The sequence below is a fragment of the Mustela putorius genome, unplaced genomic scaffold, assembly GCF_011764305.1.
Source record: "Mustela putorius furo isolate JIRA1106 unplaced genomic scaffold, ASM1176430v1.1 tig00000450_pilon_pilon_pilon, whole genome shotgun sequence".
In the NCBI taxonomy this organism is placed as follows: Eukaryota; Metazoa; Chordata; class Mammalia; order Carnivora; family Mustelidae; genus Mustela; species Mustela putorius.
Window position 1 is genome coordinate 25,018,951 of NW_025421385.1, and position 16,642 is coordinate 25,035,592.

Genomic DNA, 16,642 nt, shown 5'->3' on the forward strand with positions numbered 1-16,642 from the left:
ACCCAAAGCACTGGTCTTACCATCCTCTAACGACCTTGACGATGACCACCGGGGAGAGGCTCCAAGAGCTGCAATCCTCAACATCACTGAAAACCTCAATGCACTCATCAGAGACATCTGGGTCCCTGAAGATCACTACCTACATGAAAATGAAAGTGGCAGCACACAGTTGGACGTTATCAGACCAAAATAAAATCCTGACTAGAAACACAGCATCCATCATCTTACCTTTCCAGGCCGGGGATTGATTTTATTTGTAAGACTTCCTCTGAGGGTCTGTAATCAGATGAACAAAAACACAACAAATTAAGCTTTGTGTAATACTCTGCAGAGTTTCTCTGCCCACGATCTATTTATTTGCCTCAAAATTCTTTGATTTTGAGACAATCCACCTTGATCTGTGCCAAAGCTATATTAAAGCTCTGAGTCCACACTGTTAAATTAAGAGCAGTTTTTCTCCTCTAGCTAAATGTGCTATTTCAATTTCTCCTCATTTATTTGTTTGTTTGTTTTTAGAGAGACAGGGAGGGAGGAGGAGAGAGAGAGAGAGCAGGGGGAGGGGCGGAGGAGGGAGAATCTTTTTTTTTTTTTTTAAAGATTTTATTTATTTATTTGACAGAGATCACAAGTAGGCAGAGAGGCAGGCAGAGAGAGAGGAGGAAGCAGGCTCCCTGCTGAGCAGAGAGCCCGATGCGGGACTCGATCCCAGGACCCTGCGATCATGACCTGAGCTGAAGGCAGAGGTTTTAACCCACTGAGCCACCCAGGCGCCTCAGGAGGGAGATTCTTAAGCAGGTTCCACATCCAGCTAGGAGCCTGATGCATGGCCTCGTCCCACAACCTGACCCCAAATCAAGAGTCAGACAAACAACTGGACCAGCAAGGAGCTCCTCAGTTTTTCCTCATTTTCCAACAATCTAGAAAATTCAAGGCCCAAGAGTCAGACCTATGTTTTACATCAGTGCACAGAATAAGAATTCAGCTAAGAAATTATAATTCAGGGGCACCTGGGTGGCTCAGTTGGTTAAGCAACTGCCTTCAGCTCAGGTCATGATCCTGGAAGTCGTGATCCTGGAGTCTTGGGATCGAGCCCTGCATTGGGCTCCCTCCTCAACAGAGTCTGCTTCTCCCTCTGACCCTCCCCCTTCTCATGTTCTCTCTCTCTCAAATAAATAAAATCTTTAAAAAAATAAATTATGATTCAATCTCTGTATAATATCAAATACAGAGAAATTATAAGTATTAATCATGTATCTAGAAGGAGCTACATCAATGTTATGTGTTCATACATACACCTTATCTGAATCTACAAATATTGTCTTCTATCAACTTACCATCATATCACAAGTATTAGTCTAAATAAAAAGGAGCTTGTGGGATGTATCACAATGTATATTGCATATAGTTTCCTTAATCCTGCCTTTTTGAAGGACAAAATAGGTTTCTCTATGGTTCCAAAACTAATCATTTTCAAGAACATCTGACAAGACCAGTAAAACCAGAAATACATTACATAATAATAATAATAGTAATTATACATGAAAAAATATACAATACAGACTACTTTCAATGCTGACCAGGATGCTTATTCTTAGGACTGCTTTTAACCTGATCACTCTTGCACTAGGCCATAGTAGAGTATACCAAAGACCACAGGAAGGCCTCAGTAGAACACTATTAAAAATCAAAATGGCATCTACTTATTTATTTAAGTGAAATAAGCTGAAGAAAAGGCCAGAAATTTAAAACAAAATTCACATTAAGACAATAAAGACAGAATGGTCATAGAGTAAACAAAGCCCAAGACCTATGGAAAAACAAAAAATGAAATTTTTTAACCATAAAAACACTTAGATAAAGTATGAAAATACTTTTTTTCTTCTTTTTACTCCATTTGGTTTGATTTTTCAAGAGATTCCATAAGGAAGCTGTATATTCTGTTGTTAGACTCATCAAACTGCTATGAGATAAGAGAAGTGATCTAAGAATGAGTAAAAAGAGAAAAGAAGGCAGTAATGAATGGAAAGTAGGCCAGTGGAAATATTCTGTGCTTAAGAGAAATACCTAACAATCTTCTGATTTCTGAGTGCTACAGGCTGATTTAGGTTTGTTTGTTTACCACAGTGGTTCTCAAAGTGTGGTTCTGGGGCCCTTGGAAGATCCCCAAAACCTTTCAGGAAGTCAAGGAGGTCAAAACTCTTCTCATACAAAGAGAGTATTTTTCCCTTTTCAGTCTCTTTCTTTCACAGGAGTACAGCAGAATGTTCCAGAGAGCCCAGGATGTGTGATGACACCACCATTCTGATGGTTAACAGAAGGTGTCCTTGTGTGTTCTCAGGCTTTACATTTTTTTTACTGTTAGTTTCTATTATAATCAGTGCCAGCAGGCATAACTCATGTGAACAAAAGCTCTTTGGGGACCTCAATAATCTTTAAATATAAAGGTGTCCTGAGACCCAAAAGTTTGAACATTTTTGAAAAGGGGGATCTGAACTTCCTCTGGACATTTCAAAAGATCTTCCAAAATGGTATTCTATGCTAGGCTTGAGCCAAAGCCCACACAACAAATGGAAACACGCTACAGTGCCCATTCAAATGAAGAAGAGGGCACGGTATCTTCTGGCAGATTATGCTGTGAGACAAGATGGTCTACACTGGCCAGACAGCCTAGTTCACAGCGTGGGCAACAGGAATACAGAGGCCCACTCCTGTTTCAGGGCCAGCAGAGCTATGCTCTAGAACTTATACTCTGCCTGGTTCATACATCATCCTTCCTCCCCTTGAGCATCATGCTTGGTAACAGAAAGACACACAATTCATACCAAAAACTCAGTAGAGAAAACAACTCCTGGTATTCGGATGAAAGAGGATGGAGAAATCATAGCTGCTCCTCAAAGTCATATTTTGCTGCCCTCTCTACAATATTAAAGGAAAGAGCCAATGTAGACCAAAATTCTTTGCCCCAAAAGCTTGGTAGGAAAACAGTTTCCCTGATGAAACTTCCAAGTAAAGAGAAATGATTTCCTGAATTACATGGGATAATCATCTAATGTTACTTATAGAAAGAAAGTGTGAATCTTAACGTCAAAAGAGAAGGGTTAGGAGTAAGATTTCTTGGTGGGGCTTTTCTGAATAAATGAAGCAGCTTTACAGACCTTCAAAATTCTAAGCAGAGCACTGAGCATTTTTACTCAGAACTAGGTAAGAAAAAACAACTCGTCTGTCTCTGAACTGTCAAGGTACCTAACCTACACCTTTCAGAATACAACATATAAATTCATAAGCCTTAAAATATGTATAGCTTGTTTTCCCTGCTAGAGCACTAATGCCTTGAAGACAGAAATCTTAGTACCTTTCTTTTTAGCCGCTTCCAATCCTTTATATACATTGTAGGTTTTCATGGGATCAACGAACAGAAAACTATCATTCACATGCACAACCGCTTAAAAGAGCATGAGTTGCTCATCACCTCTCTCTCTCCCCTCATTTTATAAATACCCCCATAAATGGTAAAATACGTTGCTACTTACGGTCGTATCTGATAAGGACATGGCAGAAAAAGACACGTTGGGGTCAAACCGGCTGGATTTGAAAAGACCCATGAAGTCTGCGTCGCTATTTCCATAGTTTGGCAAGTTGGGCTTAAGAACGCTTCCGACACGATTAGCCTTTTCTGGATCATCACTGTTCTTCAGTTTAGAAAATTCAGAAAGCTGGGTTTCTGACAAGTGTGGGTTGCTTCGTGAACCCAGGTCTTCTTTGGTTTCCTCTTTGGGCAGGTATCTCTCCATGTAGCTTGTGCTTTTCAAGCCCGAAGGAGCCGCATCTGTGGCATCGAAATTGAAGACCTTTCCGTTGCTGGGGGGAAGGTTTGGCTGCTCTCGGTCTGCACCGCAGGGGGGGGGCCCCTCCACCCTGGGCGGTAATGCGGAAGCCCGAGAAAGAGAAGTGTTGTGAGGAGTGCCGAAAGACGTGGTCATGGTACTGACTGACGTCACAGAGGGAGAAAAGATCTTGTCTTGCGGTGAAGTAGGCAGCAGGCTGGAGAAGAGTGCGCTCTTCTCTAGCCTCGATCTCTTAATTCCGCCATTGGGGACATCTTTGTTCTCTTTGTCGTTTGTCTCCGGAGCCGTGGAAGGGTCGTCTTTCCCATTTGTGTACAGGGACTTGAAGAGGATACTCTGCTCGGTAGATGTGCGTTTGGGCCTCAGGTTGGGTTTTGTGTAAAGGTTCTGCATCAGATGTAAAGCCGGTGACATTTCTGGCTGGCTTTCCTTCTTCTTCCCCAGACCAAAGGTAAACACGTTGGGATCTAACACTTTTTCTAAATTGTCCTCATGAATCGGAGGCATGACAAAGGGAGGAGCAGGCGAGTTGGGCACCCTGGCCTTCTTTTTCTTCTGAGGCACACAGACGGTGCTGTCCATGTTCTTGATAATTTCAGTGAATTTTTCCATATCTGATGAAGAATCAAATACACTATCATCACTACCCACAGACACATTCAGAAGACTGGCAGGGCTGGCCTGGCCATTCACAACATTTTTATCTGGTCTTTGGGGAGTTTCTAGAGGGTTTCTGCTCCCAGGGGAGTCAGTCTTCGGGGGTTTTCGGTCACCCTGACTTTGAGCCTGGATAGGCTGAGTTTTCTCTGATTCTGGTGGCATGACTTGCGGGCCAGATTTTGCTGCTTGTTCCTCTTTGCAATGAATGTGTTCGGGAGACGTGCTCTCGCCGCCCAGCCCTTCTGCTTTCTGGGGAGCACAGCTTGCAACAGAAACCACTTCAAGGTCATCATTGTGACAGCTTGGCAGCTGTGCTTCTCTAACTTTGGAGCTCTCTGAGATGACCTGGGAGCCCACATCCTGGGTGCTCTCCACGGGGAGCACGAAGGACCGGACCTGGACCAGCACCTTGGATGGACGCTTGGTTCCCACAGCTTCCGGGCTGTGCTCTGTGCACAGAGCAGGGTTTGCGGCCCCTCCTCCTCCTCCCCCTGCAAGTCTGGAGGGCAGCACTCTCTCCTCATTCTTATGTGACACAGGCAGAACACATCCGTGATGGTTTTCTGACACTTCTACATGGGTGCGTGGAACGTTGCTTCCGGGAGCTTGAACACATGCGTCTCCGGGTGCGGGCTGTGAGCGAGAAGGCCCGTTAGATGACTCCGCTGGGGGCTGTGAGTCAGAAAATGTATCCTGTGGCTTTGGTCTGGCTGTTGGAGGGGAATCTTTGGTATCAAGAACAGTGGGAATGTCCTGTGCCAGATCAGTCATATTTTCGAGGGCAAGCCTTTTGCTGTCTGCAGCCGTTGAGTCACCCTCTCCTAAGGGCTTGTGGTCCGTGGCAGGAATCAGGGTAGTACCCACCACTTTGGAAGGGCAGCCTGCATCTATCTGCACTTCTGCTCTATCACCCTGGGTAAGCGGAGCACTGAGAGCTTGACCCTCGGTAGGCTCGCCCTCCGTCCCTCCCGCACTGGGGCTCCCAGCGGCTGGTGGGATCTCCTCCTCCATAACTTTGGGTTCTGGCGAGCTCTCCTTTGCCAGCATACCATTCTGGTGACTGTTTACTATGCCTTTCTTTTCAGATTGCTCCATCTCTTTGGCTTTTTTGGCTAAATTCAACTTCGCCCTCCCGACGAAGGTCTTATTACAGGCAGGAGAGTTCCTTGTGCTTCGAATGTCAGCATATTTTGGGCTACTGGTGGCCCGTTTGTTTTCGAACAAGGAGATCTTGTTGGCAGTGTTTCCTTTATGAACTGGCTGGCTAAATGGATTATGTTCATTTCCCAAACTGTCAGGATTCTTGGGAGTTTTAAGATTTAGTTCCACATGTTTGGGCTTGGCCGGGCTGCAAAAATAGAGCAGTGAGATAAAGTTATTGACCTAGTTTTAAAAAGTGAACATACCAATTCATTACAAAATGCTTATTACTATGAAAAGCCAACAGCCTTCTGTTAAGTAACATTTGGGTTTTTTTTTTTATGAGACTATTTAAAAACCATCTTAAATACACTTTCAACTGTTTTTAGTGAATGTTTCGCTTCTGTATGATAGATGAGAAAATTATATAGCCAAGAAAATCAAGAGATGGGATGTTAGCAAACTTACCAAGTCCCTAATTAAGTGAATACAGTGCTCAGCCACTAGAATTAGAAGACATCTTAGGGCTTGAAGAACATTAGACTGAATTTTTATATTTAATGTACTCCCTTATTTCAAATATGTAAATGATCCCCCCAAACATCAATTGTGTATTTTTATAATTTTAAATATTATTTCAAAGGGCTAGATTTAAAAAATATTTATCTGTTATTTACCTCTTTGGGTATTTCATCCCCTTCATCTTCCTTTATGTAACTTTACTCTGATTATGTAAGTGTCTTCACTACAGAACATTTGGAAAATATAAAAATGAAGAATCACTCATACTCCTATGACTCAGATAATCTCCCTGTTAATAGTTTAGTAAAATTCAGTCTTCTTGTGTGCATAGTAAAGTCCTTTAAACAGAAGAGGAATTATTCTGTTCACAGAGTTTCGGATCTTGTCTTTAAAAAAAAAAAAGATTACTTAATCTTATATGTCACATTTTTCATAGTTTCAAGTTACTAAAATTTGAAGTTTTTCATAATGTCTGCATGAAATTTTCATCATACAGATGGACCATAATTTACTTAACAGTTGCTCAATTGTTGGTTTTGTCACCTTTTGGGGGGCAAAAGGAGTTTCCCCTCACTCTAGAGAGAAACTCTAATGTTTCTTGGTTATTACTCCCAGTGGAAATCACAAATCTTTGAATGTATGTACTGTTCTCTTTCTGAGAAACAAAATGTTCTCTGTATGACGTTCACCAGGCCTGGTCCTTACACTGATTATCTATGTGAGCTTGGTCAGGTTAACTCACTGGACTCGCTACCTTCTCTGCCTAGAAAAACAACGTAGATCGTTTAGAATAGAGCTGGTCCCCTCCCCACCGCCCACCTTCCCCAAGGAATGGCTGAAGCAATTCTGGGGATTCTCTTCAGCTGCAGTGGAGACAATAGAGACAGAGGCTTGGATCTGGGGCCAGCCACCCTCCTTTAAAGCAGAAGCACTTCTAGTTCTCTGTTTCATATATCACTTTTATATAAGCCTTCCCAGAAGAATGGGCTCCATGGCTAAACACACACAAAAATGTCTAAACCATAGGCCTAGTGGTTTCTGAAATGAAGAGATAATAACCACTAACAATCACGGACTGACACACGCTTGACAAACACTGCACTTGCCTAATGTACTACTTTATATGTTCTCGTTTAAGAGGAGGAAGCTGAAGCCTAGAAAAGGCAGGTAATTTGCCAGAAGTCATATACCCAGTGAGTGACAGGGCCAGGGTTTGAAATCAGGTGTCCTGGTTTCAGAGGCTATGCTCCTGACTGCTCCTGTGTCTCCAGACCTCAGTGACCAATTCTGGTCCTTTCTAGCTTTACCTATTCAAGAAGTCAATGAATTAGCAGGAGATCTGTAAGATGAAGCAATCAGACTTTGGAGGCCACCTTGATAATGAAAAGGAGAGCCACACAGAAATCTCATGCTGCCACCAGCATGAGATTCATTGACCTTCAAGAAAGAGGAGCCTTTTGAAGGAACAGGCAATATGACTTTGGGTGAGACACCTTTCTCTTCTGGATAAAATGAGTAGACTGAAAAGACTTGAGAAGTCCTTCCCAAACACGGCATTAGGAATTTAGATTTTTACTTTTTTTTGGAATTTGATTTAAATACTTAATTTAATATACTCTCATGAATTTTTCTTAGGCATTGCTTTCCCCAACATTTCCATAAGATAGATAGGTTCCACCATGGTGAGCCCATAGCTTAAATTTAAAAGGAAAATTAATTTACATGCACTACCTTGAAGATTAATTTCTAAAACCAGTGGAGTAGAAATGGAGAGCTTACAAGTACCATCAGCTAATGAAGGATGTTCACGTACCAGTAAATACACCTTTTAAAAATTCTCACTAATCAGCTCAAGAAACAAACATCAAAGTGTATCTTGCGATGTAAATGGAAAACACCAAAGGTTAGCCAATAACCTACCTTAAGGACAGGAAACACATCTGCACATTAAAGATTTACACCAAGATCAAAATATATTTTACAACCAAACTTTCTGTGCTATTAAGTTCTGCTACCAAGAGTCACTACAATTAACCTAGCTCAAACTGATTAAAAGGAAGGCTTCTATAATTCATGTTTAATACCTTTATTATAATGTGAGAGGGGAAAATAATCTGGTGTCTAAAAAGCCATGGCTAGGAGAGGAAAATTCTCCTTATTCTAAACATACCATTGTTAAGAATCTCAACATTCAATCCTTGGTACAGAACTGAAGGCATAATTTTTCTAACAGCATCAAGAAACTCTCTGCTATATAGTCCTTTTTCAGGGACTATAACCTAAGTTTAACTAAAACATCAGGTGCAAATTATTTTTAAAAAGTCATCTGATAGCATTTTTTCTTGAAATATAATCAGAGGGGGAAAAACGCTGGGAAAAAAATCCATCAAACAGAAAAAAGCTAGAAGGAACTGATTTCCCATTTCCAGAGCTGGCCAATTCACCAATTTCCACAGTGCGAGGCCCTGTGGAAAACACAATTAAGCCAAATGCCTTGCAAAGGGAAAATTTTAGGTAGGAAATAATCGGCACAGAGAAGAAGACATTTGATTTAGTTCTTGGGCCCAAAAGGGCACCTGAAGAGTTTCATTATAAGAATCGCTTCCCAGGTTTGTTTACCCTCCTCCTTGCAACATTTCTGGTTTTTCCACTGGCGCACTCCGCTTGGAAGGCAGGGAAGGCGTCCTCTCAATGCTCCACAGCAACGTTTCTCTAAGCTCACACTCGAGGTCTGAATGTTCAGTCACACTGGCCTTCTTCAAATAATGGGCATCATTCACTCTGGTTTCTTCTCTCACACTGCCGTTGCAGAATAAATAGGTGACTTTATCAAAGGTCTCCAGGTTGGCAACTGGGGCGGTAGTTCACATTACTCATTAAGCAGGTTCTTCCTCCAGTATTTACCAGACCTCCTACTCTAAAGGTTACTTACCCAAGAACTCAAATGGGATGAAATCATCCGGTTTAAGAATCAAAATGCTGGGAAAATACTGGCTCTTTTAATAAATGCGCAAATGTAGGAAAAACTCGGGCAGTTTCCATAGTCCTTTTGTACAGGCGCTAGCTGGGAGGTGGGGGAATGAGAGCATGGGAAGGGGAGAGGATCTTGAGTTTTCCAGAGAGCCCTCCCTACGCCATGCTCCTATACACACCGCATTCAGCATCAAGGCAGAAGCCCAGCTCCAAAAAGCCCACAGCGATTTCTCCTGCTTTGCACGTCCCCAGACTTTACAGCTGATAACCCACTCAGGAGTTCCCTCAGCCATCATCACCTCAGACAGTTCTTTCTCTTCCTTTTGCAAGCCAGAGTGGGCCATAAACTTCTCAAGGGCAATATACTGAGTCATAGTCTGAGTTTTTCCGCATAGTTCCTGGCACAACACCATGCACAGAAGTCACTCAGTAAATATTTGGGGGAAAAAAAATCAGTGAATTTAACAGCAGGTAGTTAGTCCGTTGCTGAGCTTGATTCTTCCAATGTTCTTTTATCGAACAAAGTTCCCCAGGAAGCACACTACTCTCTCTTCATTTCTGTAACTAAAGAATTCCTCTTCAACCTGGGGGCAAACATGTCACTAACCTCCCAAACATTCGAAGGAAGGGAATTAGAAAACAATCTTTAAGTTGGCCTAAGTTCCAGAAAAAGTTCTGTGAATTCTCTAAGACTCACCCATGTCAAAGTTACTACTGGGTCAAGACTGAAATTAAGCGGTTTTGCTCCATATTTTCAAATTCACTGCGTAGGTGTTTCCAGAATGCCCTACCCAGGAATGCTGGTGTTTTAAGTTTTAAATAAAGGATTAGCTCAAGTCAGGCCAGTCGGTCCTCTTTCAGTGGCTGATGTAAACACTGAGCCTCAAGAGATTGTTACATTCATTCAACTTAAACATTCTATCAGAACAGCAATTCACGCGGCGGCGAGGCTCCCGAAGTGTCATCTCCAGCTGCGCTAACCAGCCCTTCGCTACCTCCGTTTCAACACTGAGGGGGAACTCTGTGCACAGTTAGTTCTGCCACAGATGCAAAGACCCCGGAGCCCCCCAGAAACACCACCCAGAACGTCTGCCGACACCCACAGCGTGCCCAGGCCCCGGTCCGCGGCTACTTACAGGGTCACTTTAGTGGTCACCGTCGACCTGCCCACCCCGAAGTGGTGCCTGGGCTTCAAGCCGTCCGCGTCCGAACCACCGGCCGATCTGCCCGGCTCTTTGCTTCGACTTCCTTCTCCCCGGCTGTCGAAGTGGTTGGGGAACGGGCCCCTCTTGTGCTCGGGCTTGATCTCCGGCAGCAGCGAGCTGCTCTTGACGGTGAGCTCGCGGGGGATGACCCGGGCCGCCTCCTCCCCGTTGTCCCCCGCGGCGCCCTTGGCGGCGGGATCCGGCGCTGGCGCCCTCTTCGGGGGGGACTCCTTGGCGGGAGCCCGAGGGCCGCCGGCCGGCGAGGTGGGCGCGGCCTCGGGGACGCGGCTCTTGCCCCTCCTCTTGGTGGGGGACGAGGCGGGCGGCGGCGGCTTGCCCCGCTCGGACTCCCCGCGGAGCGGCCCCCTGGGCCCGGGGCTGGACTTGGACTCGGCGCCCGCTGCGGAGGCAACGCCCCCGTCGGGGGCCGCCCGCGGAGATTTCACTTTCTTTTCCGCGGAGCCGTTCTCCGTGGCCGCGTTTGGCGCCACCTCGTAGTCGAACACCGCGTCGTCCCTGCCCGCGCTGTCCGGCAGCGCCGTGTCCGGCCCGGGGGAGTCGGTGGACTTCTGCGACCTTCTCCGCCTGCCGGACCTGCGGCCGCCCGACCTCTTCTCCATGTCGTCAGAATCGCCGCAATCTTCTGGCCCCGGAGGAATCGTGCCCGGCTCGTCCCCCTGGGCCGCCTCAGTCTTGCTCAAGTAGATGTCCAAAGTTAACACGGTGGCGGGGTGGGCGCCGGGCCGGCACTGTCGCCCTCGGGGCCCCGCTTGGCCGTCTGCCTGCGCCGCGTCCGAACAGTTCCCCTCGCGCTCGGCCGGAGGGTCCCCTGGCAGAGCCGACGCGTCCTCCGAGGGCAGGTTGTACGCGTCTTGGGGCTCCAGAGAATCTGCCCCGGCGCACACACGGGGGGCTCTGTCAGAGGCCTCGTCTAGCCCCCCCGCGGGCCGCTCCCCGGTGGGCGACCTCGGCTCAGCCCTCGCGCCCCGGACTGTCTCCTGCTCGCAGCCAGCGCCGGGTGCAGCGTCCTCCCCCGGACTGCCGGCCAGCGTCTCTGCGCTGCCTTGCCCCGAGGAATTCTCAAGTGAGGAATGCAGCTGCTTGGCAGCGGTGGTGGCACCTGGGAAAGACTCTCCCTCTGCCTCCAGAGGTTCTAATTGGAGTGAATCACGTTCATGGCACTGCTGCACAGCCGCCGCCGCTGCGCGACTGCTCGTGCAAGGTGACAGCTCGGCGTCAGGGGGGGCCGCCTGCACGCGGGTCTCGGGGAGCTCCTCCGACTCTCGGGGCTGCTCCTGCGGGGAGCCCTCCTCGCACGTGTCTTTCTGCTTGGGTTGGCCTCCCTGAGGTTTACTCTTATTCTCTCTTTCCGGGGGTCTGTTAGAGGTTACATCTTTGGGAGACACTGATTTGGCACTGGAGCTGGTGGGACTCTCTAACCCGTTTCTGCTGGTCCTTCTCCTTCCAGCCGTGAACAGATTGCCAAGCTTCCCCAAAACTGGCTTCCTTTTGTTTTCTTCTGGAGGTTGTGCTCTGGACTGAAAAACAAAAAGGGTTGGGGGAAAGAAACCGTGAGAATCTGGTTTTTCCCTTCCTTAGTAAGAGCACTGCAGACCTACAAGCCAAAACAGTAGCAACCCAGTCTAACTGAAAATCAGGGAGTGTGTTTTTGTTATATTTATTCCAACAAAATAAAGTTATATTTTCACATTTTTCTTAAGCCCCATCTATGTTAGGCGCTACTTGGAATAACATTTTCTTTAACTCTTGTGTTTTAAAGGAAAATCCAGAAGGTCCAAATAATCATATATACAAAATCAACAATTCCCAGGTCTATCCAACTTTTGCTTTTTACCTTCTTCCTCAATAAAGATGAATTTCCAAACAGTCATGTGTGACTACAAGGCAGCAGTAAACAAACTAAAATATCTTAAAGGTTTTATTTAATTGAGAGAAAGAGGGCACGAGTAGGAGGGGGAGAGAAGGGCCAAGGGAGAGGAACAAGAAGACTCCCCGCTGAGCAGGGAGTGGGGGAACCCCTCCCCGCCCGCCCACCCTGGGCTGATCCCAGGACCCCAGCTCACCACCTGGGCCCAAGTCAGATGCTCAAACGGCTGAGCCACGCAGGCGCCCCTAAAGTACCGTAAAGAAAAGGTTTTTTTGTTGTGGTTTTAAAACACCGCCCTTTGTTTTTGTAGGAAGAAAGGAAAAGTAGGAAGTTCTAGCACTCTTCTCTAGAACAGAAAGAAGCCACCTGGGTATAACACAACTGCAAATGGAAAACTCCAGAAAACCAGGATTGGAGAGACCCGGGGCGGGCGGGTGGCCACACCTGTGGCCCGGGAGGGCCGGGCCCGCACTCCTCCAATGGGAGAAGCACGCGGGCTTTCAAACGTTTGCCTGCTGATCCTCCTCCGGCGGTCCCGCCGCTCTGCGGCTCATCCGACTGGCCGTGCGCCCGCGGGGAGTTCCCAGCAGTGCAAATACGGGGAGCGCCTGCAGGAAGGAGGGCGAAGGTGGAGGGCGACCGCGTGCGTACAGCCGCCTCCTGGGTTCGGGAGGCGCCGCGCGACGGAAGCGCACCTGGCTCTGCCCACGCCGACCTCAGCCGGCGGCCTCGTCCCTCCCCGGCCCGCAGGGCTTCAGGCGCGAGCCCGGGAAGCCGACCCACCCGCGGGAAGGGATCTGGGCCGCCCGCGTCGTTCCGCTCGGGTTCCGGGAAGGGGAAAACCGCGCACCGCTTGCATAGCCTGGAGCCAAACGGCCGGCACCTGGGGCCCGCGCCAGAAGCGGGGGCCGCTCCGAGCTTGTCAATAAAAGCAAACCCGCCCAAGGGCGCCGCGGTGCGCCGGGGTTTGCGGGTGCGGGAAGGGGTAGGTGAGGGCCGGGGGCTGGCGGGAAGAGGAGGGAGCAGGCCCAGGTGAGGCTGGGAGCTTCGGCCCCTCGCCCGGCCTCGCGGAGCCTAAGGGAAGGCGGCGTGCTCAGGGCAACGAACCCACTGCAACCAGGACCACGCGTGGGGCTACAGTAACTTAAGAATCACCTCTTCCACTTAAAACCTAGGAGCTAGCTTGAGCACCCCGCCCCGCCACCTTTCCTGGAAAGCGAACACTCAGGGCAGTTTCTATAATATTGACTGTTTACAGAGAGATTCCTAAATCACTGTGCAAAGCAGCTCCATTTCCTTTGAGTTTTATGCACCCTTGGACTTTGGAACTGGTGGGAAATAGGAAGGGCTGTAAGATAAACCTGGAAATTAACATGGTCAACGAGCATTTATTGAGACCGCCCCGGCCGGCTGTGGAACATGTAATTCTGCAACAGCCTAGATCCCACGGCAGAGATGAAGGGGGTGGGGGGATGGGGGGGGGGGACAAAAAAGTCAGGATCAAACCCAGTTCCTCAGCTTCCCCAACCCCTGCTCCTTCAGCTCCACCACGGGGACTCCTTTCAGAGGACAGGGAGATGCAGAGGGCACCCCTGAGACAGAGCCAGCCCGGAGGAAGAGATGCAGGCCATACGCCCCCAGAATTGGCTCCTGAGGAAGGTCTCATGAATTGCATTTACTGACAAGCCCTGAGTGATTCTTTTGGTTTGAGAAGCACCTGGCAGGAACTTTTGAACTAGCGAGCTGCAGCATGAGGAGATGGGCCCGCGTGTGGCAGCCATTAGAAACTTAAAAAAAAATTTTTTTTTTTTTTTTTTTTTTTTTTTTTAGAGGGACAGAGATAGCGAGAGAGGAGAGCACAAGACGGAAGAGGGGGAGAAGCAGACTCCCTGCTGAGCAAGGAGCCCTATGCGGGACTCAATCCTAGGACCCTGGGATCAGGACCTGAGCCATAGGCAGGGGCTCAGCAGACTGGCCACTGGGAACTTTTGTGACTGAACTGATATGATTCAGCTAACCCAGGTTTTGATTAATAATTTAATCCTACAGTGGTTATATAAATAATACAGGAAAAATAAACATTCCAACTACCTAAGGAATATATTTGGATTCTGACTCTAAGTCAAAGGTATAACATGATTTTTAAACAGAGTTCACGCTTACTGAGCCCCATCTTAAGTGCTAGACATTTGCAAAGAGATTTACATAGAATCCATCTACTCATCCTAACAACCCTTGAGGTAGGTACTCTTATTAGGCCCATTTGCCAAGGTTTCTTAACCCTGTCCAAGGTTCCACAGCCAGTAGTCTTTCTTCCTTATTTTTTTAAAGATTTTTTAAAAAAATTTATTTATTTGGGAGAGACACAGAGATAGCAAGAGAAAGCACAAGTGGGGAGGAAAGAGAGAAGTGGGCCCCACATGGGGGTCTTGATCCCAGGACCCCGGGATCATGACCTGAGCTGAAGGTGGACACTGAGCTGACTGAGCCACCCAGGTACCCAACCAGTGGGCTTTCTAACTCTGCCTTTAGAGCATTGTCTCTGCTGCCTGGTCAGGCCTTCAAACATATTCTAAAGAGGTACCCAGGAAACAAGGTTTGAGTTTGTTGGCTCACTTTTAGTCCATGTGAAAGGAAAACCATTAAGGGTATGTATTATTCTGTCCTGCCAATCATGTTGCAATCCATTTTTTCCCATGGGGTTGAAAGGTGCCTGGTCAGCAGTCCTCTCTGCTCAGTGCAGGCGTTTTTTCATTTTTGGCTATAGCTGCTTTTTACAAAACCGGTTGCTCTTTCTAACTCGGCCTCATCAACTACTTGCCTCCTCCTCCCCTCAGAAGGACAGCCAGCTTCCCACCTGCCAGGTTGCTGCTTAGTGTCCTGAACTGCCTAGAACTACTGTAGAGCTTTGTCTGTTTATACATGAATGTTCACAGCAGCTTTACTGTCAAAAACTGGAAACAGCTTAAATGCCCATCAATGGTGGATGGTGAAACAAATTGTGTTACAGCTAAACAAATTGTGGTATATCCATACAACAGAACACTACTCAATAAAAAGGACCGAACTTCTGAAGCATGTAATGACACAGATAAATCTGAAAAATGTAATGCTAAGAAGAAGCCAGACTCAAAGGTTACATACTGTGTGGTTCCATCGATGTGCTATCTAGACAATGCAAATCTAATACATAATCACAGAAAGTAGATCAGTGGTTGCCTGAGGGCAGGGAGCGGGGGAGGGGTGCAGTGTGACTGGAAAGAGGTACAAAGGAACTTGGGGGGGTGACGATGTTCTATATCTTAATTGTGATAATTACAAATTATGTACAAATGTACAAATGTACATGTACAAATCTTTCAAAATTCATCAAACTATACTTAAATTGGATATGGCCTCTTATATATGTTATATCTTTTTTTTTTTTTTTTTTGACAGAGATCACAAGTAGGCAGAGAGGTAGGCAGAGAGAGGGAGAAGCAGACTCCCCACTGAGCAGAAAGCCCTATTCGTGGCTTGATCCCAGGACCCTGGGATCATGACCTGAGCCGACGGCAGAGGCTTTAACCCACTGAGCCACCCAGGTGTTCTATATATGTTATATCTTAATAAAGTTGGTTTAAATATAAAACTTTCTCATGACAGAACTAGAGGGTATTATGCTTAGTGAAATAAGTCAATCAGAGAAAGACAACTAGAATATGATCTCCCTGATATGAGGAAGTTGAGAGGCAACATGGGGGGTTTGGGGGATTGGAAAAGAATAAATGAAACAAGATGGGATCAGGAGGTAGAGAAACCATAAGAGACTCTTAATCTCACAAAACAAACTGAGGGTTGCTGGGGGAAGGGGGTAGGGAAAGGGTGGTGTGGTTATGTACATTGGGGAAGGTATGTGCTATGAAGTGTGTAAACCTGGTGATTCACAGACCTATACCCCTGGTGCTAATAATATATTATATGTTAATTTAAAAAATTAAAAATTAAAAAAAACTTTCTCATGAGAAACTATCCATTTGACTCAGGTGCCTCTTTCAGAGTTCCTAGTCAATGGGAGCCTTGAGTCATTTTAAGAGCGAGGCCCTCATTTACAGGACCTAGGAGACCGGTCCCAGGGCATCTCCCACATCTCCAGCCTATCTCTACGCAAGGTACTCTGAGCAGAGTTCAGGATGCACTGTTCATCCAAAGTGAAGTTCACAGTGGTGTCTTTGAGAAACACCCCTTCTTCAAACAGGACCTACGGTTTTGGTTTTTGTTGTTGTTGTTGTTGTTTCAGCCAGGGATTTTTCTTTCCAGTGTTCATGGAGGAAGAATGAGCATGGCAGATGGAAGATGAAAAACTAGACGGCTTGAGAGTTGCCCAGAGTGTAGGGACCTTGTTAAGTAGGAGCCTTCGCACCTGGAGT

At 46.8% G+C, this 16,642-nt stretch overlaps 1 protein-coding gene across 1 annotated transcript in view; it reads right to left on the bottom strand.

The window, feature by feature from the left end:
• The window catches only part of CRYBG1 (crystallin beta-gamma domain containing 1), a 196,755-nt gene that overhangs the window by 36,313 nt on the left and 143,800 nt on the right, over nucleotides 1-16,642 (bottom strand). Inside the window, exons 3-6 of the mRNA XM_004753439.3 lie at nucleotides 10,277-11,883; nucleotides 3,531-5,853; nucleotides 229-276; nucleotides 21-139 (exon numbers count right to left, since the gene is read on the bottom strand). Of these exons, the coding sequence (XP_004753496.1) occupies nucleotides 21-139; nucleotides 229-276; nucleotides 3,531-5,853; nucleotides 10,277-11,883 (4,097 nt within the window). The remainder of the gene's footprint in view (nucleotides 1-20; nucleotides 140-228; nucleotides 277-3,530; nucleotides 5,854-10,276; nucleotides 11,884-16,642) is intronic.